At 60.4% G+C, this 27,003-nt stretch overlaps 1 protein-coding gene across 2 annotated transcripts in view; it reads left to right on the plus strand.

The window, feature by feature from the left end:
* Positions 1-26,471, plus strand: part of ATP7B (ATPase copper transporting beta) — a 52,608-nt gene extending 26,137 nt beyond the window's left edge. Inside the window, exons 4-22 of one of the 2 annotated variants that reach the window (XM_036011220.1) lie at positions 2,582-2,842; positions 4,624-4,787; positions 7,232-7,393; positions 9,348-9,424; positions 10,916-11,090; positions 12,145-12,378; positions 13,015-13,106; positions 13,793-13,920; positions 14,027-14,181; positions 14,410-14,544; positions 16,548-16,742; positions 18,433-18,615; positions 18,830-18,995; positions 20,146-20,289; positions 21,424-21,566; positions 22,998-23,201; positions 23,290-23,407; positions 24,537-24,639; positions 25,722-25,995. In XM_036011220.1, the coding sequence (XP_035867113.1) occupies positions 2,582-2,842; positions 4,624-4,787; positions 7,232-7,393; positions 9,348-9,424; positions 10,916-11,090; positions 12,145-12,378; positions 13,015-13,106; positions 13,793-13,920; positions 14,027-14,181; positions 14,410-14,544; positions 16,548-16,742; positions 18,433-18,615; positions 18,830-18,995; positions 20,146-20,289; positions 21,424-21,566; positions 22,998-23,201; positions 23,290-23,407; positions 24,537-24,639; positions 25,722-25,995 (3,113 nt within the window). Of the gene's footprint in view, positions 1-2,581; positions 2,843-4,623; positions 4,788-7,231; positions 7,394-9,347; positions 9,425-10,915; positions 11,091-12,144; positions 12,379-13,014; positions 13,107-13,792; positions 13,921-14,026; positions 14,182-14,409; positions 14,545-16,547; positions 16,743-18,432; positions 18,616-18,829; positions 18,996-20,145; positions 20,290-21,423; positions 21,567-22,997; positions 23,202-23,289; positions 23,408-24,536; positions 24,640-25,721 lie in introns of both variants that reach the window. The other variant, XM_028526533.2, reaches the window with a different exon arrangement.
* Positions 26,472-27,003: the final 532 nt, after the last annotated feature.

A 27,003-nucleotide genomic window follows, 5' to 3' on the forward strand; every position in this document is an offset into this window, starting at 1 on the left:
AGGCATGTTCTCACCCGGGGTCTTGCTCACTGTCCTCCCTGTCTGGAGCTCTCCTCTCCCAGAGTCCACACGGTTCACTTCAGCGCATAGCGCCTGCAATTTGTATTTAGAAATGTGTAGGTTTGTATCGTACCTAGCGTTGTGATCTCTTTTTCCTTGCAATTTATCATAATCATCCTTTTACATTCCATCCTTACGTCTGCAGCGCCACGTTCTCTGTGGCCACACAGCACTCCATCACACGGAGGTGCCCCAACTTAGTTCCCTCTGACATCGCGTCCACCTGCTCTGTGTGCTGGTGATTGTAAATAATTCTGACAGGCATCGTGCAAGACTAAACCTTTGTGCAGGTACTTAATTATTAAATATCTGAAAGTGTAAATGATGGGTCACAGGGTATAAACATTACTTAATTCCATTACAAATATTTATTGTGCCCCTACTGAGTACCACACAGTTAGGGGTATTGTTTTAGATAATACATATTGCCAAGGAGACCTCCAGAAAGCCTAATCAATTTACATGGCCCACCATAATGTTGGCGTAGATTAATAAAGGTCCCAGGAGCATGAGCTTGTTTGGGTCTTTGTTAATTTATTTTAACTTTCTTTCACAATCTCTGGAAGCCCAGAACTTAACTGAGTCCTACCTCAGTGTTGAAGAATGGCAGTTTGTAAGTTACAGGCTAGTGGAGGTGAGATTCTCTGGTAGCACAGACATCACTGGAATTGTTGGCCGTACTACCTGGGCGGAAAGGCAGGTGAATCCAGGAAACGGGTGATGGACTGGGAAAACCGCGGGGGCAGGGGGTGGACAGATGTCGGAGGGTGGGTGGGTACGGGAGGCGGAGTGTTAAGAGGCGGCCATAGAATAGATTTTGTGGGTCTGAGGTTCCAGGCGTGGAGTCATTCTGAACCATGATGAAGTCCAGGAGGGCGACCCGTGCCCGTGGGTGAGGGGACAGTCTCTGCATCAACACGGTCGGGACCCTGGAAGGCCAGGCTCCCAGCAGGGGGGGGGTGTCTTCCACAAACGGACCGAAAGTTTCAACCAGCCGGACTCTTAATGTGAGCAGAAGCAGCTGTAGCGCATTTCAGAAAATGAGCAGAACACCCCGAGATACGAGATTTACTCAGAAGGGGGACTTAGAAGTCACTGTCCGTTGTTGTCAATACGGGCTAATTCTAACTTGTGTCTTCTGCCGCTGTGGGTCTGCCGGCGGGGTTTCATCATCACAGGGCGTGATTGTCTTTTCTGCATGCTCTCGCAGGTAGTTTGTGTCACCAAAACAGTGTGACCTCCTGGAGTGTCCTTACCGCTTGAGAGAGCTGCCCACACCACTGTACACATGGGTGAAAGGCAGGATCATGGCCCCCAGAAGGCCCGCACCCTCATCCTCGGAATTCGGGGGGGGGGGGGGGAAGGACGCCCTCTTTCGTGTGTGGAGCGGGATCAGCAGGGTACCCCGGTGGGAAGAAGTTACCCTCGACTGCCACCTCACACACAGAAGTTAATTTGAAGTATATCATAGGCCTGAACGTGGAAGTTTATTAAAATAATAAAGCTTTTAGCTCTGGCCGGGGGCTGTTGGTTGGAGCATCATCCCATACACCAAAAGGTTGTGGGTTCAATTCCCGGTCAGGGCACATACCTGGGTTGTGTGTGCAATCCCCGGTCAGGGCACGTGTGGGAGGCAACCCATCAATATTTCTCTCTCTCCACCCCCCTTCCTTCCTCTCTAAAATCAGTAAACATATCCTTAGATGAGGGTTAAAAAATAATAATTAAAAATAATAGGCACTTAGAAGAGCATATCACGAGTACTTTCACAGTGTTGATGTAGACAAATACATTGAAATAGCACAATGCGCCGATCACAGACGTCGTTTGGTTGATTGCCGAGCTGGGCCCGTTAAATCGAGGACCTCTCTTATCGGAAGAGACCTCGTTAGGTGGGAGGGAAACCCGAACCACAGACCAGGAGCCATAACGTGCCGTTCAGCCCTCCTCCTGGCAGAGGAGTCGGGTCTGGAATACAGGCAGGACTTCTGCAGACAAGGAGAAAAAGACACACAGCTGAGTAAAGGTGTTTGGGGTCGTCTTGATTGTCCTGGGGAGAGATGGGGAGAGAGCGGACCTCTGCTGGTTAGAAGGTGACCACAGTGAAACAGACGGGTCCTGCAGCTAAGCAGACCTGGCTCAAAGCTAGCTAGCTTCACTGCTTACGCCCCGAGGGGTTTGGGTGACATTATTTAAAATGGGAACGGTAGCGGTCTTTACCACATAGCTATTTGAAGACTCAAGGGGGTCACGCGTGTGCTTTGCAGAGTGGCGGGTGAGTCCCCCTCAGTGTTGTCCTCCTGTAACTGGGGCATCCATCTGGCTGGAACTCTCCTCACTCGAAGTGTCGGCACAGGCCTCGCGTCTGTGGCCGTGCGCCCCTGTCCCTGGTGCTGGGCAGAGCGAGACATTGATGGGAAGCACCATCAGCTGCACGCTGCCAGGCCTGCACCGGCTGCGGTGAAGAAAACCCCAACTGTCTGTCGTTCTGCTCTGACCGGTTTCTGACCTTTCGTTCCAGGCAATGGCTCCGGCAGCCCGGCTGGAGAGCTCAGGCCGGCGGACGCCCCGGCGCAGACGGCAGCTGGCACGCCTGTGTCCGGGCAGGAGGTGGCTCTCCCCGCCGGGACGGCCCCCCCGGCGTGCAGCCCTGGCCTCCAGGCGGAGCCCCTGCCGCAAGCCTCCGCCCCAGAGGCTCCGCAGAAGTGCTTCCTGCAGATCACAGGCATGACCTGCGCGTCCTGCGTGTCCACCATAGAGAGGAGCCTGCAGAAGGAAGCTGGTGAGAGGCCCGCGCCCGCGTTTCCCCCCGGGGGCGCAGCGGCTGGCGGGGCAGCGCTGTGCGGCGGGCGCTCCCTGCCTGGTCACCACGGACCTCGCGTATCTGGAGCCCCCAGGGCCCAGTGGCACGGGCCTCCTGTCACACCCAGGATACGTGTCTGTCTGATGTCCGGGGCTGCTGGCATCTGTTCTTTGAGGGGCGTTCAGTTTGCCTGGGATAAAAGGTGTCTCCAGGTTGGCTGTGGGGAAGCCAGCGTGCAGCCCAGGGTGGAGCCCCCGGCAGGTCCCCTGGGTGGGCGGTCTCCTCAGGGCGCTTGTCCTCCTGGCGTCTGTGCCTTTCTCCTCCGACCCTGCCGCCCTCTCGCCGTCGAGCAAATGCACAGCCTGTGCCTTGGGAAGTCCCGGTTCCAGATGTTCCGTCTCCTCGTCTCGGGAAACGGCAGTGTGCCTGGACCTGGCAAAGTCTTCTGTCCCAAACCGCATTTCCCGTGTTCTCTTAAACCTGCACGTGCAGCAAAAACCCCGTCTCGACTTTTTGTTCGGGAAGTATTTTAACCATGACCCTCCTCTGCCACCCGAGTTAGGGAACTTTTTCCTCATGCCCGGGACTTCCCGTGTCTCTCCGGCCTGTCTCCTGGCTCCAGGAGCCAGCCCTGGGCTGGGATGGCACTTCTTCCGCCTCTCTTGCACCTCCCGGAGCCTTAGAATGACCACGCTCACGGCGAGGCGTTCCGGGGCTCCCCTTTGTCACCCGCGGACTGGCTGCCCGGAAAACCGACCCGTCCCTTGGTGCCTGTGCGCTGTCCCTGACCCGCATCCTTCGTTCTCGTCCCGTGTGGCGTTTTCCTAAAGCACATCGTGGCTTTCATCCATTTGGATGAACCGTGTGCCTCGCCCCACCCCCCCAACCCCTTAAACTAACACAAAGGTGTTGGCCAGAGTCAGTGGGGTTTCTTTTTCACTTCTGAACGTGATCAAACACTGGAAAACAGGGTGGAAAACCATGTTGAAAGTTATTTTTCTTTATCTGAAAGTGACTGGAAAGTATTGTACAGGGTCCGGCACAAGTAACGCCCCCTTTTTTTGTTACGAAATCTTTTATTACAAAGTCATAGGCATGTGATTCTATCACATAACAGCATCACACTCAAGCACACCATCACACAGTTTAGGCAACATGTTCAAATTAAACCTATAAATCATCACACACGTATTATTACCCTACCGACCACACTCAAAGCAGGTATTAACTTCTGCTGGGCCCTGTATACCTGCTACATAGCAGCGGTTGCTAGCTGCAGACTGGGTCTCTTGCTTTGAGGCGCATGCACCCAGCCATGTCTTCTAGAGTCTGACCCAAAGGGGCCCCTGGGCCAGCAGTGCCTGCATTGCCTGGGAGCTGGGCTCATTGGCAGAACCTCGGACGTCCCCCAGACCGCTGAACCAGTCTGCTGTTCAATAAGGTCCTCACGTGGTTCGTGTGCCCACTAAAGCATGAGAAGCATTGTTCTAGAACAGCGGCTTACACACGTGGCTGTACATTAGACTCGCCTGCGGAGCTTCAACGAAAGATACCTGGTGCTCCCTGAACACTCTGACTCATCGGGCCTGGGCCAGGCCAGCGCGGTGGTGGTTCAGAGCCCCTCAGGCGACCCTCGTGTGCAGCCGAGTTTGAGAGCCACTGTTCCAAAGACCTTGGGGCAGATGTGGGGCGTTTGCTGGGCTGCGCTGACCACCTGGGGACCTCACTAGAGGGTCACAGCTGTAGCTCTGTGGTTTCAGGTATTCTCTCCGTGCTGGTGGCCCTGATGGCCGGAAAGGCAGAGGTCAAGTACAACCCGGAGGTCATCCAGCCACTGGAGATAGCTGGGCTCATCGAGGACTTGGGCTTTGAGGCGGCCGTGCTGGAGGACTACAAAGGCTCCGACGGCGACATCGAGCTCCTGGTGAGTGTGCCCACTGGCCCGGGGCTGGGGCTGGGGCTGGGGGCCGTGGGCTGCGCCCCCTCTGCGTCTGTCCTGTGCGCTGCTGCTGTTGGGCGTTTTCATTTTGTTTGGTGGTGAGGCCCACAAGGGCCGGTTCGTTTTGCGAAGGAATGTCCGTCCTGTCAGAGGGTCACAGGGGTGAGCCCCACTGGGCACGTTCAGGTACGAGGAGGCGGAGGTGGCGGGGGCATCGGGGGAAGATGAGCCTCGTCGACTGTCCTGAGTTGGTGGTTCGAGGGAGTAGGGTGTGAGCACACCCCACAAAGCCTGCGTGGAGGGAAGCTGGAGTGTCGGTCGGTGGAGTCTCCAGGCGGGCGGCGGTGCGCCAGCAGGTCGGCCAGCTCGGATGGAGAGGGCTTGTAGGTGGGCAGGGGACGTCTGGAAGGGGCCGCGGTTGCTCCACGGCGCACGGTCTGCGGTGGGAGCCCAGGGTAGCTGCTGCTCCCGGTGCGGGCGGGGTGGCAGGGAGGGGGCAGTGCGGGGCTGCCTGTCTGTCCCTTGTCACCAGCTGCACGTGAACGAATGGCTGAAAGCAGCAGGCACGTCTAGTATTTAGAATATGCTGTGTTTACAAGCACTTGGGTATACAAAGCTTGTTTTGCGTAAATAAAGCAAACGTTGGGGAGAAACCCACGGAAATTGAGGAATGTTGTTTTACTGAGGTGAGGGGTCTTTTACTTCCTTCCTGTGTCTGGCGCTGCCGTGGTAAGTGCGTGTCTGAGGAGAAAGAACCTCAGACGCGGGTAGCACTTGGAGCTGCCGATGGGCAGGGTCTCCGGGGACCAAGCTCCGCTGTGGGTGGGCTTCCCCACGTGTCCCGCTGCAGTCGGCCGCCGCTCAGGCCCTGCTGGGGGGGATCTGAATCGAGAATGTCATTGGCAGAGGTGAAACTGGAGCGCTGTTGTTTGTTTGTTTGTTTTTGCTGCATTTTTCCTTTTTTAATTAAGCAGTATCAGTAGTTGCATTATCGTGTGTCCAGACGCTTGATGTCTGTACTTAATGGTACTCTGGGAAGCGTTGGCTGCGGAGGCTTGGAAGAGTGGGGTGTCCGGTTGGCTGCCCCATTTTACAGGGATGGACTGTCCCGCGGCTGTTTCCCGAGTCACACAGGGTGGTGTGACAGAGTGGCACCGCTCCCCCGGGCTTGACCTCAGGCTCTCATGCTGCAGGGGCGTGTCCTCACCTGCTCCGTGACGGTCGCCTGAGGATGCTCTCGGCAGCAAGTCTGGGGGCGCAGACCCAGGGCCCAGCTCTGCCGCTCCCTGGCGTGTAATTTGGACAGGTCCCCAAACCCCGTCTCGGGGCTGCGGGTACTGAGGCCTGCTTTGCAGGGTTGGTGTGAGCGGGGTGGTGCCTGGCAAGCTGCAAGCGTGTAAAGCGTGGTACCTGTCATCACCGTACAAGTAAAAGGAGAGGTCACAGGCACCGTTGAAATAGTTGCAGACCTCGTAAACTTCTGCCTCGGGCTGCTGCCGGCCTGTTCCTGGGGTCCCGCGCCAGGGTGCACGCACTCCGACCACAGGTGAGCTCGCCTCTCCTGTCCCCCAGTTCCACACTGGACTCTCTCTCTCTTCTAGTACTTGATGCTGGGTCCCTGGAGCAGATTCCCAAGGGCAGCTCTTCTGGTGTCTCGTCCTGGTGCTCACGACCCTCCCGACTGCCCACCGGGTGCTGGCTTAGCAGCCCTCTCTGGTCGGGTGCCCGGGAGCCTTCACGGGCCCCCAGCCAGAGGGGTGTGCTCCTGCGCCCTGCTGCGGTTGGGGGTTGGGGGTTGGCGGTTGCCTGGACACGCTGCGCCTCTGGTCTTCCCCTGTGCTGCTCCTTGCTTTCGCCCGGAAGCTCCCTGTCCGCGCTCTGAGACCCCTGCAAATCCCGTCAGCTTGATCGCTCAGTTTCCAAATGCTCCCCTCTGGTCGATGAGGAGCTGCTGACCCTGTTGCCCTTGGAGTGAGCAGAGCCCCGCAGTATGGGGCCACGGCCGCGGCCGCAGCCAGGAGGCCAGCAACACTGGGGACCGCAGAGGGCGTTTCGAGAGCCCAGGGGGCGTGGAGAGCTGCGCGTCCTGAGCCTTTCGAGGCGGGGAGGGGGCGTGCATTGTTGTTCTGGAGCTGCTGGAGAGGCAAGGGAGACGGAGTGTGGGTGGCTGCGAGAGCCCATCGCTGCGAGAGCCCGTCGCTGCGAGAGCTGGCATCAGGCCTGTGTCGCTGCGTCCCGTGCACCAGAGCTGGGGGGCACCCACAGCTTATCTGCTTGAAGCCCCTGGGGGATGTTCGGGGTTTGGAGGTTGGAGTGCGGGGCCTCGGGGTGGGGGGGGCGCTGTGGAGGGAGGACGGGCCCTCAGGCCGTGGCAGCCCGTGCGCCCCTGCATCCCGGGTCAGCGGGGTTCCCGTCCTCCTGTGCTGCAGGTCACCGGCATGACCTGCGCTTCCTGCGTTCACAACATCGAGTCCAGACTCAGGAGGACGAAGGGCGTCACCCACGCCTCCGTGGCCCTCACCACCAGCAAGGCCCACGTGAAGTTCGACCCTGAAATTATCGGTCCACGGGACATCGTCAGAATTATCGAGGTCAGTCAGTCATTTGGCAAATTGTACCCACCTTTAAAAAAAAAAAGTCACCTAAAATCCCTCGACTTTTCCAGTGGAAGTGAGGGGAATCATTTAAAATAAACTGAAGTTAAGTGAGTTACAGATATTCTAAGGGGGAGACTCGGTGGATGGGTAAGAAAACATCGGGGAAAAGAGACGTCGTTTTAGCTGCAGATATGCCTGGGACACATCGGCGTCACCCCGACACCTGGCACAGCACAGGGGTCAGATTGCCTGCTGTACTTTTTGGGTATGACGCGTGTCTGTAGCAGGTAGCCACAGGGCAAAGATTGTTGAATCATACTGCATGTTGCCGCTTTGCTGGGCCTGCTTCATAATGGGGCGGCTGGGTCGTTTCTCCCCTGGAGGATCAGTGGGAAGAGCTGGCCTGTGCTCCTGCCACTCCGTCCCCACTCGGTTTGTGCACGGACGCACCGTCTCCTTGTTGAGGTCTGTGTGACACCACACCAGGAGTGGGAGAGCACGCCTGGGTGTGCTGAACGGGCTGGGACAGTCACAACCAAACAAGGTTAACTCGCGGCGACTAACAGAGTAGATGAGGTTGAGTGCACTTATGAAGTAGAGCACCTAGTAGCAGGTTTAGTCTTTAATGTTCTCTTCGTCGTGTGTGTGTGTGTGTGCACTCGCGCGTGCGAGCGCACTGCATGCATGAGAGAGACGTCTGTTGCATGGCCCAGCAGAGCTTTTTGGGGTGCAGACAGCACCGCCCCTGCACACTGCCGGCCGGTGCCTCGCACTCAGAGGCAGACAGACGGCCAGCTTCTGTATCAGGCGAGGAGAGGTCCTGAGCGGGGTTGAGTGCTTTGCTCACTGATGCGCAGCTAAAGGTTGCCGGGTTGGCTTTCCAACCCAGCTCTTCCCTTGCCACGCTCGGCGGCCTTTCTGTTTCTGCCGCCCCACAGGTTTGTGTCCTGGCGCTGGTGAGGCTCAGCCGCCAGACCGCTGCCCGGAGGAGTGGGCGGAGTCGGGGGCACCCTGCAGGGGGCCCGGTGCCCTTCCCACACATGGGGTCCGTGCTGGCCTCCCCCGAGCCCCCGGAGTGTGGCGCCGCCCCTCTGCCCTCCCTGGAGGAGCTCTGCCCGTGCCTGGCCTCCGTTCTCGTGATTCTGGGGCATCTTTTCCTTGTGTAACTAGGCCGGTATTAGTCGTAAAAGGGTTTGTCTTGAGACCGTCTTTCTCCCACCATAACTGTAATTTTTGCATAAAATCCCAACGCCAGAGTTTCGAGGCCCCTCTTCAGGTTGTGCTGGCTGGCTGGACACTTGCTGGCAGCTTTCTCTGTGCCTATCCGTAAAAGGATGTCAGTGTACACACTAATCAGATCCAATAAAGCAGAGAGGGTGCCAGAGAGAGGCGGCAGAGGAGGAAATGCTTGAGCGAACCCCGGAAAACACCACAGGCTCGAGGCGCGGTCTCCGTCGGGTCCCAGTGGAAGCCGTGGCGGGCTGGAGGCCAGCGCCCTGGGTCTGGGTCCCCTGATGAGGCTGTGTCCCCGGGCGGAGGGCTGCGCCTCTCTGCCCCTCAGTTTCCTCGCACCCAGTGAAAGCAGCTGCCCACACTGTGTCTGGGAGCCCGTGACTCAAACATTCTGAGCTTGCAGCTCAACACTGGTCAGCTTTGGGGTGCGCTGCCCTTACCTCCCAGAACCTGCTGCCTGTGTTGACCCGGGTGTGGGGGACAGGAGTTGCTGTTGGAAGCCACCTCCTCGCGGGTGATGCAGCCTCTCCGAGTAGACGGTGCCGACCCTCCCAGCGGGTCTGAGTGAAGAGTGGTGGGAGGAAAGCCAGTGCACTCCTCCGAGGCAGTTTAGGTCAATGTTCTGATGTTAAAGGATGTACAACCCTGTCTGCCACTGCACACTTTAACCGAGCGCCTCCTCCTTGTTCCCCACCCCCCTCTCTCCAACAACAAGGGACTCGGCTACGGCGCCTCGCTGGCCCAGAGGAGCCCCGGCGCCCGGCACCTGGACCACAGGACGGAAATAAAGCAGTAGGTAGAACAAGAGATCACCTGACGCTCCTGTCTCCTTCTCCCTGGGCCTACCCCTGCCCCATCCGTGCTTACCGGGGCCCCTGCTGCTCTGGCGTCCCACGGTGCCGCCCACTCGGACTGGCCGCCTTCACCCTGGTGGCCTTAACCCTCCGGTGCCGCCCACGAGGGCCGCTGTGGCGGAAATGCTCTGTGTCCGCACCGCCCCGTGCGGTGGCCATTAGCTGCTGAGCGCCTGAAATGCAGCCAGTGTGACTGAGGGACCGAGCTTTTAGTTGCATTTCATTTCATTCGACTGTAGTGTCAACAGCCACCTATGGCTGGTGGCTACCGGATGGGACAACCCTTAAGCGGGAAGGAAGGGAGCGTGGACTTTTTCCTTGTACAGTGTGTTAAGAGTCTGTCTGAGTGGGCTCTACAACTGGGGCCCAAGGGCGAGCACCGTGGCCAAGTGGAAGGAAAAGGGCCCGGGAGGCAGGAGGCCCGAGTGCGTCCTTTACGTCAGGTGTCCACACGGCCGTGCAGTGAGTGTGCAGCCGCCGTTGTACACGGGCACTGGGCCAGGGGCAGGGGATGAAGAGAGCGTCCCTGCTTCTGCTGTGTCCGCACCCCGCCGGACAGCAGGGCGAGCGCTGGCTCAGGGGAGGGCTGGGTGGCCGGCCAGCAGAGGATGCACGACCTGCTCCTTGGAGCTCGAGTGGAAGTGTGTCCCGGGCCGAGGGAGTGGGTGGGGGCGTGGGGTGGGAGCAAGGGTGTTCCCGGGGCCCAGGGGCAGGGCGGCTCCGGGGGCCCCCCGGTGGCGTGCTGTGGTCAGCGCGCCTGCAGCGTAGGAGGGACTGGCAGGAGCAGCGAATGAGAGGCTAGTGAGGGGCTCCTCCTTGGGACCTAGGGTGGCCGCCCGAGGGCGTGGGACCCAAATCTCGCAGGCAGTGGTGTTCAGACCTCGGTTAAGGTGCGTCACTTTCCCCGGCCACTTGGGTGGCATGCCATGGCTGCTGAAGCCAGTGCGAGGCCACAGCTGTCACGTGACGGCCATCCCCTGCCCCCTCCTTTGCACCTCTGGTGTTCCACGGGACAGCTTCCCTGCTCTTTCTGACGCCATTAGAAGTGTAGTCTAAAAAGCAAGTACATGACTAAGTTACTACTAATAAGAGATTGCTTTTATTTATCTCCTTTGGGGGGGGGGGGCTTATTTAAGATTGCATCTAGAAAACACATCACCACTCCTGTAGGTTGGAGGTGACACATCAGCCACAGGCAGGCGTGGGCTGGGTCTGGACATCTCAGGAATGTCCTTGCCGGGAAGCATCGACCTTCAGAGGCTCCCGCGGGTGCCCCGAGTCAGGGAGAGCCTGCCTTGCGGTGTAGCCCTCGGCGGCCCGTCCCACACACGGGACAGAGGCACGTCTTAAGCCGAGCCCTCAGGAGGGCCCGGCCGGAACCCCAGCAGCGGGCGGCACGTGACCTGTCGGTGTGGCCCGTGGCTTCCAGGTGGAGGAACTCTTTCCTGTGCAGCCTGCTGTTTGGCGTCCCTGTGATGGGCCTGATGGTCTACATGCTGGTGACCAGCCGGGAGCCCCGCAAGTCCACGGTCCTGCACCACAACATCATCCCGGGACTGTCCGTCCTGAACCTCGTCTTCTTCATCCTGTGCACCTTTGTCCAGGTGCGTGGCGGAAAGGGGTCCCACCTCCACTCTGCGTGCCTGAGGGTGGCCAGCGAGTTATCGCCGCTTTCCTCGCCCGCCCCAGCCGGCTGCGGCCTTTTTCCGTCCTGTGACCGGCAGCGGGGTGACCTCCAACTCAGGGGACGGGAAGGACCTGCGGGTCGCAGGTGGTTGACGCCGCCCTGGTGTGGCAGCCACCGTGCTGCAAGGGCTGGTGGCCAGGCTTGCTTGCTGTTTCCCTGAACTTGCCTTTGTTGCTAGGAGCCGCGGCTGGATCGCATGGAGCTCATACTTGTCTTTAACATCTTATCCTGAGTGGCAAAGGTGTGGCCCTGAGGAAATTATAATTTAAAAGAGACAGGCCTCATGGGACTTTGGGTCTGGGGGCAGCATTAAGGAACTAACCACATTTCTGTTGGGAAGTGTGGCCGAGTATATTTTGGAATATAAAATAAATCTCCTGATTTAATAATGAAAAGTGTAAGGCTATCTAGGGGCAAGTCTTTGTAGGCCAGATTTGGGTTTTTTCTTTATTTCTTTTTTTTTAAAGATTTTATTTACTTATTTTTAGAGAGGGGAAGGGAAGGAGAAAGAGAGGGAGAGAAACATCAGTATGTGGTTGCCTCTCGTGCACCCCCAGCTGTGCACCTGGCCCAAAAGCCAGGCATGTGCCCTGACTGGGAATCGAACCAGCAACCCTTTTCAGTTCACAGGCTGGCACTCAATCCACTGAGCCACAGCAGCCAGGGCTGCATTTTCTCTTTAATTCAAAATGTAATGCACACTGGTTATAGACAATCCGAGCCACACTGAAGTGGAAATAGGACAGAGGGAGCTACTTACTCTTCGGCTGCTCGCACTCCCATTCCTGTGGCCACCGGGAGCCCGAGTCAGGAAATACAGTTCAAACACGTTGGTCACACAGGAAAAAAATACCGTCAAAACCCCGGGTGAGCCCAGGGTACTCGCCAGCCCCGGGGCCTCGGGGCGTCCGCTGGCTCCCCGAACCCCAGGCCCTGCCCGCCCCAGCTCACCGCCGCCCTCCGCCTTGCAGTTCCTCGGCGGCTGGTACTTCTACGTGCAGGCCTACAGGTCGCTGAGGCACGGGGCGGCCAACATGGACGTGCTTGTCGTGCTGGGCACCAGCGTGGCCTACGTCTACTCGCTGGTCATCCTGGCCGTGGCCCTCGCCGAGGAGGCCGAGAGGAGCCCCGTGACGTTCTTCGACACGCCCCCCATGCTCTTCGTGTTCATCGCCCTGGGGCGGTGGCTGGAGCACGTGGCCAAGGTAACCGCGGCGGCGGCGGGCGGGAAGGCGCCCGAACCCCGTTTAGACTTACTAATGACCCGCGGGCCGGAGAGGGACTTAAGGAAACGTGAGACCTGCCTGTAATTAGGTGCCTCGGTCGCTAAGCTGCAAATTGGTCGCTACTTCTGAAATCCCAGCTAATCTGGTAAATTACTCAAACTTTTGTTCAAGTGCACGGGTCTTGGCAAGAGCCCTGGGTTTCGGGTCAGAGGTCGCGCCGTCTCTGAGTTCCCACGCGGTGTACAGCTTCTCAGCTCAGAAGGGCTCACTGCCGCCACTGTAGGGCCGTGCCACTTGGGGCGCCCCGCACGGCGCTCAGCGTGTTACCTTGTCTTGGGAACGAGGGGGCTCTGGCCCTGGAAGACAGGGGATCGAACCTGAAATAATCTGCCGGTGGGTGGGTTGGTGGTGGGTTTTTTCCCTTTCAGTGTGAAATGTAGTTCATTGAACTAAGTGGCATTGGCGCATGCAGCGTGGCGAGGCCCTGACTGTGTGTCGCCGGGCAGCACGTCCCACTGCACGGGCAAGCCCTCTGGTGCGCTGCGTCAGGGGCAGCGGTTGTCTGCAGGCATCAGTTTACGGGAGCTCTCGTTTTGCACTCCGGTTATTTCTCAGAGCAAAACCTCAGAAGCCCTGGCCAAACTCATGTCTCTCCAAGCCACGGAGGCCACCGTGGTGACCCTCGGCGAGGACAACTTAATCATCAGGTGGGTGGCCTCCGCCCAGAGTCCTCGGCCCCTGTCTGTCAGTCTGGGTGGTGCAGCGAACACCTGTCGTGCACATGAGGTCGCTCAAGACCTTGTGAAGGCGGGCTCTCCTGTAGTGCAGTGACTGCACCGGGTGTTTAAACACCCAGAGACAAGGCCAAATTCACAGTGGGGTGCGAGTGCCAGGAGTGGGTGAGAGACGCGGGACTGCAGGGGAGGAAGGCCTGTGCTGGCCAGGGTCAGGGCCAGCTTCGAGGGGGACGTGGGTGAGAGCTGGGCCTCCCCGAGAGATGGGGGTGCAGACAGGCTGGGAGAGACGGGTTTCAAGCCTGCCAAGGATACGAAAAGAAGTACCAGTATTTTTTTCCTTCACAAAGTTGGCTGATGTGAAAAATGATGGTTATTTTTATCGTTGCTGGGACTTATGTGGCACTTACTGTTTGCCATCTCTTTGTACTTAATGTACTTAATAAAAAACTTGTGAGGAAGGGGCTGCTAGTAGTGCCCTTATTTTAAAGGTGAGGAAAGCAAAGTTTTCACCCCACTGCTTGGGGTTGAGGGGTCTGACCTCCCGCACTCAGGGCCGCGTCTGCCTTGCTCACACTGCGTGCCCAGCACCCGGTGGTCGCCGGGAGGGCGAGCCCCAGCGAGCGGCTGTGCGCGTGACCGGGAGCCGTCTGTTGCAGGGAGGAGCAGGTGCCCGTGGAGCTGGTGCAGCGGGGCGATGTCATCAAGGTTGTCCCCGGGGGCAAGTTCCCCGTGGACGGGAAGGTCCTGGAAGGCAACACCATGGCCGACGAGTCCCTCATCACCGGTCAGTGGGCTGTTTCGCGCTCCCTTCGGTCGGGTGCCGGTGGCGCCCTTGCCGGGTCTCCCGAACGGGGCTCCGTGCCGACGGCGGCCTCGCTCTCCCCCTGCAGGCGAGGCCATGCCCGTCACCAAGAAGCCGGGCAGCACGGTGATCGCCGGGTCCATGAACGCGCACGGCTCCGTGCTCGTCAGCGCCACCCACGTGGGCGGCAACACCACCCTGGCTCAGATCGTGAGGCTGGTGGAGGAGGCCCAGATGTCGAAGGTACGGGAGGAACACACGAAGCAGAACCGCTCCTGCTTCCTCCCTGCAGGAGTCACCCAGGGGTCCCACCGAGGCAGGCAGGCAGCCGCCGGGTGGGCGGGCGGAGAGTTGGTGCGGGAGCGAGGACCGCGGGAGCGAGGACCCCAGGCCTCGGGCGTTCCCGCTTGTTGGGGGAGGGGTGTTGTCCAGGGCCGCCCTTGACCGCGGCCTCGGCGTTTCGTTCTACAGGCGCCCATCCAGCAGCTGGCCGACCGGTTCAGTGGCTACTTCGTCCCATTCGTCGTCATCATCTCCACGTTGACGTTGGTGGTATGGATCGTGATCGGGTTTGTCGATTTCGGTGTCGTTCAGAAATACTTCCCCGTAAGTTGAGCGCCGCGGGCGGGCCGCGTGGTGGGTGGGTTTCAGAGGATCAGTTGCCGCTCACTCCGCCCTTTCACGCCTCCGACTCCTCGGGCTTCAGTCCCGCACTGCGGTTTGTGGGTTGCTGTGCGCGCTGGCAGCGGACTTCTCAGCCGGGGGGGGGGGGGGGGGGGGGGGGGGGGGCAGTCACTTCGCTTCCGGGGGTTTTATTGAAGGTGGCCTGCGTGTCCTCGTGAGATAATTCCACAGACTTGGCTTTCAACTGCAATGCCTAAAGCAGTCACCTCAGGTAGCACGGTCCATCTGGGGAGTTACGAAGCACACGCCACGAAAAAAATTGGCCACTTCAGTTTTTGATGGCATGATAATATCATTTCACACATTTTAAGAAAATTATGTGTATTTTTGCTGTCCGTGTCCATAAGGATCACTTTTAATCTGGCATCTTCCCATGCAAATGCTCATAGCTTTTTAGTGAATATTTATTTATTGCACATTATCTGTGAGGCAAATGGAAGGTGCATTTTTGAGTTTACAAAGTGGAAGAAGAACACTATCTTAAGAAATGCAGTTTTTTCAAACTTACAAAGGGCGGAAAGTAAAAAAAAAAAACCTTTCCTGCTTCAGACATCCATAAAAGTCAGTGATTCACCGTGGGAGTGATTCTGTCACACCAGCAGCACTTGGCCACATTTGGAGACACGACTGTTGTCGTGACAGAGGAGGGGAGGCCATGGACACCCAGTGGGTACACCCAGTGGGTGCGGCTCACACTCTGCCAAGCACCAGGCGGACCCCACACCGAAGAACGACCCGGCCCCAAGTACCAGTAGTGCCGAGGCCGAGAAACCCTGGTACTCGGGAAAAGCTGGTGGCTCACTGAGGGTAGATTTGATAACTGCCTAGCGAGTTCAACAGTGTCGACCTTGTTTTTAGAAACATCTCACATTTAGCCCAGTGTGAGGTGTACTTTATCCTGAAGCCTTAGAATAAGAAACTGCCACTATAGAATGGGTAATATTTTCTAAAAAACATTTTTATCTGTAATTAAAGACATATCGTATTTGGGGGGTACATGCCATTCACAGAGATGTCATTTTCTCCCCTCAAAGTTCCCATCCTGAAATGAAAAGTGCCCAAGCTGTACACGTTCTGACACTTGAGGGGAGCTCAGTGGTTTTAGGGTTCACCTCTGACTGGATTCCTAGAGCTCGCCCCTGGCTGCCTAAAGCTTCGCTCACGGGGAGTGCCGTGCGTCGGCCCGTGGCGGTGGGGAGACCCGGCCCCGACCGGGCTAAGATGTGTGGCTTCCTGCTGTTCCCTGCCTTTGCGTCTTACTCCGGCTTCTTCTGTTTTGTCTGCATTCTCAGCGAGGATGCTGGCCAACGAGGTACTGCATGTTCCTTTAAGATACTGTCGCTGCCTTGCTGCCTGAAAGTCCTTGTAGGGGCGAGACTCAGGTCACTTCTAGAAGTCCACCCAGTCCCGTCAGAATGACAGCTGCTGTTCTGATAAGAAACTGCCGTTTAAACACACACACACACACACACACACACATACACACATCGTTTTTACTTCTAAGAATTGCATTATGTCTTAAGACAACATGTTCATCTACCTACATCCAACTGTTGCTATGAAAATTAAATGGCCCTTTAGTAATATATCTTTAGAATCCTGCCTTTCACGGTCAAAGAAGAAAGGGGAGATGGAAGCTAAGGAGGTCATGTTCTGTGTCCTTGATTTAGAAAACATGCTTTTTATTGTAATTAAGTGAATACAGTGTCTCCTGATTATATTCTCCCGAGACACTAGCCATTTTAAAAATACACCAGGATGACTCAAGATATCAGAATGCAAATAGTAACCCCCGTACGTGCCGCCATGCTTGGGAAGGAGACCCATGCTTTGTTCTGGGGGATTTACAGAGAAAACAGCAACGATTCAGGCCTCCGTGTGGTTTTGCACTTGACTGTCCGCCCGCCTCTCTCTCCTCTCCGCAGACTCCCACCAGGCACACCTCCCGGGCCGAGATGGCCATCCGGTTTGCCTTCCAGACGTCCATCACCGTGCTGTGCATCGCCTGCCCCTGCTCGCTGGGCTTGGCCACGCCCACGGCGGTCATGGTGGGCACCGGTGTGGCCGCCCAGAACGGCATCCTCATCAAGGGCGGCCAGCCCCTGGAGATGGCCCACAAGGTGGGCCCCGACCCTCGGGGTCTTGGCTGGGCTGATTCCGTAGCTGTTTCCTACACGGTTCTATTGTTTTAGCTTAGGGGACTGGTGACCGTAGTGTTGGTGTGACTTTCACAGTGAGAGAGACACCAGAGAGAGGCCAAGGGGCTGGCACTGCTCACTGAGTAAACGGGAAGCCAGGGCTGAGGGACCGTAGCCGCCGCAGCCGCCACTGACCGTGGCAGAAGTGACACTTCGTGAGCGGCAGCTGATTCAATCTGCCGACAGCTCTGAGGGGTGCTCGCTGTGCCCATTTTCCAGATGAGGGCAGTGCAGCGGGAGGGGCTGGGCACCTCGCCCAGAGGCCTGCACTGTGAGCAGCAGAGCCGGGGTCCACGCCCGCAGGGCAGCGGTGCGGTCGGTGCAGGGGCCCTGTGACCCTGGGGAGTGGAGTGACAGGCCTCCATCCGTGGGAACCTTCCTTTGGCCACGTGTGCCCGCCCTTAGCCTCCCGCTGACGTGGTCAGTATTAGCTGAGCATTTACTACGTGCGGGTCCTGCACTTGGCCCATCACGGTTCTAAACGGTCCGGGGCGCAGACAGGCAGGCGTGCAGCGAGCGAGCAGACGGCAGGGCGCGAGGCCGGCAGGTCAGTGTGACGGGGGCCACGGTTATCTGCTGAGTAATAAGTGAGGAACTGAGGAAAGGCACTGGGAGACACCGATAGGAGGTCAGGCTGCCGAGCGGAGAAGGGAGGCAGAGGGGCCGTGAAGGGCCTGGGGGTTATTAAAGGACTTGGCACTTCACTGGAGGAACGGCAGGGAGCCGTGGAGGGGTCCGTGTCACGTGGCTGGATTACCTGTTGGGAAAACCTGGCTGCAGACAAAGGAGGGGCCGACGGGAGGCAGGACCTGCTGGGGGACGACCAGGGGCCAGCACAGCAGGGGCCAGCGCTCGGCAGCAGGAACAGAGCAGGAGCTGGAGCTGCTGTCTGCTGGATGAGGAGGAGAGCCGTGCTGGAGGGTCGCAGTCTGAACACGGCCAGCAGACAGCCTTCCCTGGGGTCACCGGCGTCCGGGGGGTCGGTGGGCTCTGGCTGCAGAGACGCAGGTTCCACTGCGGCTGCTGCTGACTGGCCAGCCCATCCGTGGGGACCCGTGCAGAGCTGCCATTGACCGAGTGGGACAGGCCCAAAGCCTGGCTCCAGCCTTGCCCGTTACCACGGCCGGGGAACACTCCCTTCCTTGAACTTTATCCCCCGCAGGGCCTTTATCCCCCGCAGGCCTGTACACGTACGCAGGCCAGAGAAAGCCGGGGTCGTCCCCGCAGATGGCGGGAGACAGGGAGACAGGCTGACCCCCAGAGCCCCGGCTCCCGACCTGGGCCGAGGACAAGACCGCCGGTGTTTGTGTTTCTGTCCAGGAGACGGCGGCGTGCCGTCTTCTGTCGGTGCACCTGCGGGGGTTTCTGGCTCAGCACGGTTGAGGTCCAGCCACAGGGTGGGTTTTCGGACCAGGCAGAGAGGGGACCTGCTTGCGCAGCGGGGTGGTTGGGCCCTGGGGCAGGCTGCAGACGGTCAGGTCGGGGGGCAGGAAGGAGGGCCGCCTGCTTGCAGGCACTCGGACACACGAGTGAAGCCATGTCTCCGGGCCGCGTGCACCCCGAGCCCCTTCCGCCTGCACTGGTGGCAGCCAGCCTGTGCTCGTCCCGGCAGATAAAGACCGTGATGTTCGACAAGACCGGCACCATCACCCACGGGGCCCCCAGGGTCATGCGGGTCCTGCTGCTCGTGGACCCGGCCATGCTGCCGCTCAGGAAGCTCCTCGCCGTGGTGGGGACTGCGGAGGCCTGCAGCGAGCACCCCTTGGGCGTGGCCGTCACCAAGTACTGCAAAGAGGTGCGTAGACCGGGGCGTCGCTCCCCCCCCCGAGCTCCTCCCCCACCGCCTCCCCCCACGGCTCCTTCCTCCTCACAGGCTTCCGTCCCAGCTGCCTGCCAGGAGGCCTTGGCTCCCGGGCCCGGGACACCCCCGCCTCAGGTCCCTGTCCTACTCCCTCTCACCTCCCCTCTCCCTGTTTTCTGGCCCCTCGCCCTGCCCCCTTCCTGCACAGGAACTCAAAACAGAGGCCTTGGGATACTGCACGGACTTCCAGGCTGTGCCAGGCTGTGGCATTGGCTGCAAAGTCAGCAACGTGGAAGGCATCCTGGCCCACGGCGAGCACCTGAACGAACGGGCCCCTCACCTGAATGGGGTTGGCGGCGTCCCCACGGAAACAGGTATCCCTGGCCTTTGTCTCCTCCGCCGCTCAGCCTGCCAGGCTGGGTCAGGTGGCAGCGTGCCAAACCACAGAGAGTGCCGTGCCAGGCACGCCACCTGCTCCCCCTGCTGCACCTGCTCGCCGCCCTCCCCAGGGAAGCGTGCCGCTTCTCCCGTGTTCCGTGTGGCTCTGAATCTGGGTGCTGACCCGTGGCAGACACAGGTAGTGCACTGGGCACCATCTGTGGAGCACCGCTCATAATTCGAGTCTCCTCGTTCTCACCCCGAGTTAGCCTTGCTGCTCGCGAGCTACCCAGCAGACACGTGGGGGTTCCACTGTGCTCTTCCCGGGCAGGAAGGACACCGGCCGTGTGGTAGAGCTCGGGTGGGAAGGTGCACCTCCAGAGCTGGCCAAAGTCAGGGGAAGCCCATGGGAATGGTCCATCCATGTGAAGAAGGGGCACTGCTTGGAGCGACAGCTGCTTTTCAATAACGGCCTGACTCATTCTCGGGACAGCTCGGTAGCCCTGGGCGTCAGGGTGCGGAAACACCCCACCCCCCAAACCAAAACCTGTGTCTAGTGTTTTCTCTTTGAGGATGTCGGTAGTTGACTCTTGCTATAGACTTGACTGTTGGAAGCCATGTGCGGCCTCTTAGCAACTTAAATAAAGCCTTAGGTGGACCTTTCTATTTTGTTTGTAAGGACTGGCCCGTGCAGTGTCAGCCCATGGGCGGTGGCAGGCGAAAGGCTCTCCCGACCTGTTAGGAGGCGCAGCTCTGACATCTCGCGGACGTGGGCGGACTAGGGGCTGGGCCATCGCTGCCAAGCAGCGAGGGGCCTAGTGAGCACTCGCCTGCGGTGCTGCAGGGACGGAAACCACCTGAAAGGGGACCAGGAGGTCCCCCGGAGGGAAAGGAGGACACCACGTAATGTCAGATGTGTTCCTGCCGTTTTCACACGTGGAGCGTGTGTGCCCTGTGACACCCGTCTTACTCACGCCCACGTGTCCTGCCCGCGGTCCTGCAGGGGGTGTTGAGCGGCGCTCGCTGGGCCCAGGGGCCTCAGAACCGGTAGGGGGCGCTGCCGCCGCGAACAGGGCTCTGCGGTTTCCAGTGCGCTCTCACCGCGGACGCGTGCTCGCTGCGCTGACCACCGACCCTTTCCGCCAGACGCCGCCCCCCGGACCTTCTCCGTGCTGATCGGGAACCGAGAGTGGATGAGGCGCAACGGCCTAGCCGTTTCCCGCGACGTCCGTGACTCGATGACGGACCACGAGAACAAGGGCCACACGGCCATCCTGGTGGCCATCGACGGTATCACGGCGCTCGCGCCCGCCCCCTGCGCGCGGAAGTGAGGCGGCTCGGGGATGGCAGGCAAAGATGGGTTCTGCCCCTTTAAAAAAAAAATAGCCCTTCCTCTCCATCGATTCTAGTCCTGCTTGGGCAGAGGGGCCTTGCCGCCCTCCTCCCGTCACCCTCACCCGAGTGAGGCCTTTCCTGCACCCTCTGCCCGGCCTCACCCCGGAGCGGTTCCACGCGGGCGGGGGCTCCTCACTCCTGGAAGTCTGTCCTCCCCGTCAGTGGGGCTCCTGGCCCGGCCGGCCTGGCCGTGGGCGGCCCAAACAGGTCCGAGAGCGGGAGGTCGGCCTGCCTGCAATCACGAGGGCCGGCAGCTGGCCTCCGAGCCTCTTAAAATCGCGTGTAGACTCTGTGCCCAGGTGTGTCTGGGGCTGTAGGTCTCAGACTTTACCCTGCCTTCGCTGGTGTTAGTAAAACTGTTGCAGATAGGAGATAACTCATGTTGCCGTCTTTCGACTGGACTGCTCCAGCCAAATTTGTCCTCTTCCCATTCTCCTTTTTTTTTTTCTCTTCCCACCCCCCCCCCCCCCACCCCCAGCCCGCCTCCTGGGTCCTCATGAAGCCACGGTGCGGTGGGCTCATCAGAGCAGGGCTGCCCAGCTCGAGGGGCCGGCCCCCTGCAGTATCCCCGTCACCCTCACTCCACCCCACTGCACCTGCTCAGCATCTCAAAGATTCACTCAAAAAAACTCGGTGCAAGTGTTTTTTTGTCATAAGAGAAAAAAAAGAAAGTATTAGTTTTCTCGCTTTCTAAGTAGCATTTGTTGTATTGTAATGGCGAATGTATATTGAGTTATGAGCCACACGCTCTGCAGGGGACTAGGTGTGCCCTGCAGAGCATCAGGGACGTTCTGGGCGCTGGAAGGAAGAAATTGGAGTCACTCAGTACGTGCCCCTCAGAGAGCCCCGCTGACTTCCTGACAGTCTGTCTTCCCAGGCTCCTGGGTGCGCCTGTCAGTGTGTGTAGGTTTTACAGAGCAGCATCTAACCACGCTGCGTTCTGTCTTGGGCGTTTTGGGTTTCGTGTGTGACGTGGCGTGACGGGGGCCGGGGCCCTGCCGCGGCGCCCTCACTGTGCTGTCCCCGCAGGGCTGCTCTGTGGGATGATCGCCATCGCAGATGCCGTCAAGCCGGAGGCCGCCCTGGCTGTGCACACCCTGAAGAGCATGGGTGTGGACGTGGTCCTGATCACGGGGGACAACCGCAAGACAGCCCGGGCCATCGCCGCCCAGGTATGGGCCGGGCCCTCTCCCGTCCCCCACGCCCGAGTCGTTCTGGGCTCATAGAAGCTGCTGGAGAGGGCGAGAAACGCCCGAGCGTCAGCACTCGGCTCTGTGTCCGGGCTCCCCCGGCTGGCTGCCCCTCCTACCACGTAGCATCTGCCCTCCCCAGCCTGGGGGTCACGGAGCCGCCACAGCCGGGGCCCCCCACTGTGGGCCAGGGCACAGTCATTCACGCAGGACAGCCTGCAGCCCTGGAGAGGCAGCTCCCCCTTCCGTTCCCAGTCTCCCTGGTGAACAAAAAAGAACCCTGGCTCCAGGGGGTGGTAAACAAACAGCTCTGGAGCCTGTACGTTGCAGGCACGTTTTGCTCGCTCCTGCTTCCCAGCCGCAGGCGCCAGATGCCCAGTGGACCCTCGGCAGCCGGGGCTCTCGAGTTTGGGCCGTGAGGACAGCGCTGCCGAGTGCTGGCACGGCCTAGCCCGTGGGGCTGGGGTGCAGGGCTCCAGTGCAAGTTCCCAAGAAGCATCTATGCCCCTCCTCCCGAAACGTGCGTCAGCTTGCACGCTTTGGGGAACGAGCTGCTCCCTGTGAGGGCAGCCAGCAGCGCCCTCTTCGCGGGGCACTCGGTGCTAACGATGGATGTGCTGAGTCACTCCCCTTCCCGGTGAAAACTCATTCATCCACCCCGATGCATTTGGTAGGTACCACCCATGTGACCACAGACCCCAGAGGGCCTCGAGGAGCACACGGCCCCTTGGGGAGGGTGGCCCAGTGACCGACTGTGCATTGAGCACCCGGTGCTTCCGTGGAAGATCGCACAGGGCACACGGGAGCCGCCGGCTCACTGTCAGCAGGCATCAGTGGACGGGGCCGGGGGTGGGGGGCCTTGGCAGGGGAGGGCGCACTTCAGGAGTGGTCTGAGGAGGAGGAGGAGGGGGCAGGCTCGGGGGAGGCAAGCTGACCTTTCTGGAAGGAACGGGCAGCATGAGACGCTGTGTGTTGGAGAGCGCAGGGAGCTGTGTGGTGTGGAGCTCAGCGTGTGCCCGCCAGGCCCATGAGGCCGGGCTCTGGAGGCGGGCAGAGATCTAAGAGGGGCCTCGGGAGCAGACCAAGGGGTTGAGATGTTCCCTGAAGGACTCGAAGCAGGAGAGTAAATGAGCAAAGGATTAGGGTTTGGGAGACACTGGGCAGCTTGTGGAGAGGGGAGTTGGGAGGCCGGGCCGAGGGCCACAGAGCACTGGCCTTGGGGTGGGGTCACGGCCAAACTTGCCACGTGGCCTGGAACCAGAGGGCTTGGTGACTGACCTCATCGCCTGGACCTCGAGGCTGGGGAGCGGGGGCAGGATGACCCTTGGGTTTCTCGACTGTCCCTGTCCTTTGCCAGCGCCAGCTGGGTTGTCACACATTTACTTTTGGGCTGCTGTTCTCCTTCCCTTTCAGGTTGGCATCAACAAAGTCTTTGCGGAGGTGCTGCCTTCTCACAAGGTGGCCAAGGTCCAGGAGCTCCAGAAGGAAGGGAAGAGAGTGGCCATGGTGGGGGACGGGATCAACGACTCCCCGGCCCTGGCCCAGGCAGATGTGGGCATCGCCATCGGGACGGGCACGGACGTCGCCATCGAGGCGGCTGACATTGTGCTCATCCGGGTGAGCTCGCCGGCCAATCCCCTCCTCCCCACCCCGGGTGCCGGCCTCGGGGCACAGCCCGGGACTGAGCGCCGCTCCTGCCCTGCAGAGTGACCTGCTGGACGTGGTGGCCGGCATTCGCCTGTCCAAGAGGACGGTCTGGAGGATACGGCTCAACCTGGTGCTGGCGCTGATCTATAACCTGGTGGGGGTGCCCATCGCAGCAGGTAAGGGGGCGCTGCTGGCCTGGTGCCCGCCCGCCGTACCTGGTGCACAGCCCACCTCACTGGCTGGCTAGCCACAGCCTTATTTAGGAAGAGTTGGTTTCATTACGTTCTCTGCTCGGTAGGTCTCGGCAGGTCACTGAGCAGCTGCAGAGGCCGCCCAGACCTGCGTTCACTCTGGGCCCCTGTGCAGAGCTGCCCGAGGGGCTTGCTTGACTGTTTGCTCACGGCGGCCCTGTTTTCTGAGCCACTGGTTACACATACGGCCTGGAAAACAGTCATTGCCAACCGTACGGGGCCCCTGCTGCACGCCGGGTGCCCTGACTGGTGTTTTAGAGCCTCACCCTGCAAATTCACCCCTCCTTAGCCTGACCTCTCTCAGAAACCACCATGGAGAGACCTGGGCCTTTTCTGCCTTACAGCTCCTCCCTTCCCCTTTGAATATCGAGTTAACAAATAGGAAAGGGTTCCAGACACTCCTGCAAGGAAAGGCACCCGCCGCCTGGGCTGAGCCTGACGTTTTTAAACACGACGCTGCCACCTCCGGTGCCCCGTTGCGCCTGAGCAGTGGAAGGAGCCTCACACAGCCAGGCAGTGTGCCCTCCTGAGCCTCCTGCTCCGTGGGGAGGCCTGGCCTGCATTCCTGCTGTCCCCCTCCCCGCCATCCCCCCCCCCACCCCTGCAGGGCCCTAGCGCCAGTTCCCGCCCTGGAGGCTCTGGCCCTGTCCTGGGGTGTTTAGCTCCATGGAGCGGAGACCAGCCGTGCAGACTGGGTGCAGCCCCAGCAGTGTGGGATGAGTGCTCCCGTGGTCCCCGTGTGCCCCAGGGCAGCTGGTGGTCACCCCTCTGGTCCCCAGGAGCCCCTGCCCCCTGGAGCTTCCCTTGAAACTGGTGATGGCTCCCGTGGACGGGTCCAGGAAATCCTGGCAGACTTGGGTAGGAGGCCCAAGGCCCCTCAACAGCGCCCCCCACTGCCCAGCTCTGAGACAGCCTGCCCCGTGGACATGTGGGCAAGGGGCAGGGCAGCAGGGCCCCGGAGCCTTGCTGAGACCTTCGAGGTGGGCCCTCTCTGCAGAAGAGGTAGAGGTGCTCCCCTGGGGGTCGCAGAGTGAGGGTCGTGTCCCCTCGGCAGGCGTCTTCATGCCCCTGGGCATCGTGCTGCAGCCGTGGATGGGCTCGGCAGCCATGGCGGCGTCCTCTGTGTCCGTGGTCCTGTCGTCGCTGCAGCTGAAGTGGTGAGTCCTCATGCGGCCAGAGCCCTTCCGCCCCGGGCACGAAGCAGGCTGGGGCTGGCGTAGGCATGTCAGGCTCCTGGTTCATGCACCTAAGGCAGGGACTGGAGGGAGTGAGTGGAGCCTGGTACGTGTTTGTGCAATGGTTTATTAGCACCTCGAGCAAATAATGTGTCACTGAACAGCCAGCACGTGCTGGGCTGCTGCAGCTACCCTGCTCGAGGGCTGCTTATGTAGTAAGATCGGTGACGCTGGCTGCAGGGCCGTGCACTGAGACACGGCCCTCAGGTGACTCCGTCCTTCCCGAGCACCACAGGGGCACCTGCACAAAGCCGGGGTGGGCCCTGTGGGTCACCCGCTGCTCCCAGGTCACACCCTAGTGCAGCGCATCACCGAGCAGCGCAGCACGGGGCTGATCCAGGCACCAGGGAGGGCGCTGCCACCGGGTGACGCAGTCACCGGGAGGTTGCTGCTGCTGGCGTGACGCCGAGTGGCGCTTCACGCAGGCTTGTTCCGTGGATGGAGAGAACACACCCCAAAAGAACAAGGAAAGACGGAGTAGCTCTGTAAACCCTCAGCGTGGCCGTTTGTCATCGTTGCCTGGGTTGTGTTGCACTCGTGTCCACACCAGCCTCGCCACACACACACACACACACACACGGGAGGCACGGGTTGTGTTGTGTTGTCACAGTGGCCGTGACGTCTCTGGGTGACGGGAATCTTCCAGCTCCACCGTGCTCTTACGGGACCTCTGTCACGCACGGGGGCCCACCGCTGACCGGAGCGTTGCTGTGTGGCCCGTGACGCAGACACGGGACCACTATGCATTGTCAGGCTCCCTGTTTTTAAGTAGATGTTGGCTTCTACTCAGTGATGCTCTCATGTGACGAAAGGCAGTGGCGGCCTGCTGGGCACCGGGCGTCTGCACAGGCGGTGTCTGCACAGGCGGTGTCTAAACGGGCGGCGTCCGCCGGCCCCTGGGCCCGACGCCGTGTGTTGTGGGAAGGCCCGGGCGAGAGGCCTTGGTTGGGTGCGGACGCCCGTGTCCCGAATGGTTCAGACGCTGCTGGGTCCCCGCCCCGCAGGTACAGGAAGCCGGACCTGGAGCGGTACGAGGCCCAGGCCCAGGGCCGCCTGAAGCCGCTGACCGCGTCCCAGGTCAGCGTGCACGTGGGCATGGACGACCGGCGGCGGGACTCCCCCAGGGCCGTGCCCTGGGACCAGGTCAGCTACGTCAGCCGCGTGTCACTGTCCTCCCTGAAGTCCGACAGGCCGCCTCCGCACGGCGCCGCGGCCGAGGACGGCGGGGACAAGTGGTCTCTGCTCCTGAATGCCCGGGACGAGGAGCAGTGCATCTGACCGCGCCTGCGTGGCGCGCACCGGGGGCCCACGCCCTCGCTGACCCGCGGCTCCGGCCTCACGGGGCAGCTCCGAGGCTGTCTGCAGGGCGGGCAAAGCCTTGGGCGTGTTCACTCCCTGGCTGCGCTGGGTCTTTCCTGCTTGTGGCAGGTGGCGCCACCCAGGGGCGGTTCCTGGGTGGGACCCCTGCCTGGATCCCGCGGCCCCAGGTGAGGCCTCGCCCGTTCTGTGGGCGGGTCTGCTGAGGACCTGGCTGGCTGGCCCACAGGCAGGGGGCGGAGGGGGGTGCAGCCCTCCCTCCCCGCAGACCTCTGCTTCAGCCTCGGGGACGGTTGCCTGGGAAACGAGGAAGCCCTCCCCCCGACCAGACTCAGCTGAGTGGGGGGCCTCGGAACTCCCGGGAGACCTGGGTGCCGTGCTCTTGGGTCCGACACCCACGAACATCACGTCTCTAAGACCAGTTTACCTCACACGTGCCCTGTAGTTTCCGCTGCTTCCATCTCTCTCTCTCTTCTGTCCTTGACCCTGGGCGGGGGGGGGGGGGGTGCACCCTCACCCTCTTTCAGGGCGGGACTCCCATCCTCACCGTCCCAGCTGCTGTGCTCAGTGCAGTGCAGGCGTCGGGGCGCCCACTGGAGGGCTGGTCAGCCTCCCCTCCGGGCCTGGACAGGTCGTTCTTGCTTAGGGGCCACTTCTCCGTGGGCGCTGGTCCTCCCGCCCCTCAGACAGGCGCTGCCCAGCGGGCGGGAGGGGCTCAGAGCCTGAGACGTGAGAAACCCCGCCTCCTGTGGCATCCACGCTTGGGCCCCGGGAGCCCACTGGGGAGGCTTGTGCGTGCAGGAACCTCCTTCACTGCACCAGGAGCCCGGTGACCTGCTGCGTGACTGTCCCTCAGTCCAAAAGAGAGGTCACGTCGGGGGTGCACCGGTGGCATGGGGCTCCGAGGAAGGATCCACACGAGAGGGAGTCGCAGGTCCCCTCCACAAGCCCCTGCCGCTTCTGCACGCC

The sequence above is a fragment of the Phyllostomus discolor genome, chromosome 11 (genome assembly GCF_004126475.2).
Source record: "Phyllostomus discolor isolate MPI-MPIP mPhyDis1 chromosome 11, mPhyDis1.pri.v3, whole genome shotgun sequence".
Classification (NCBI taxonomy): domain Eukaryota; kingdom Metazoa; phylum Chordata; class Mammalia; order Chiroptera; family Phyllostomidae; genus Phyllostomus; species Phyllostomus discolor.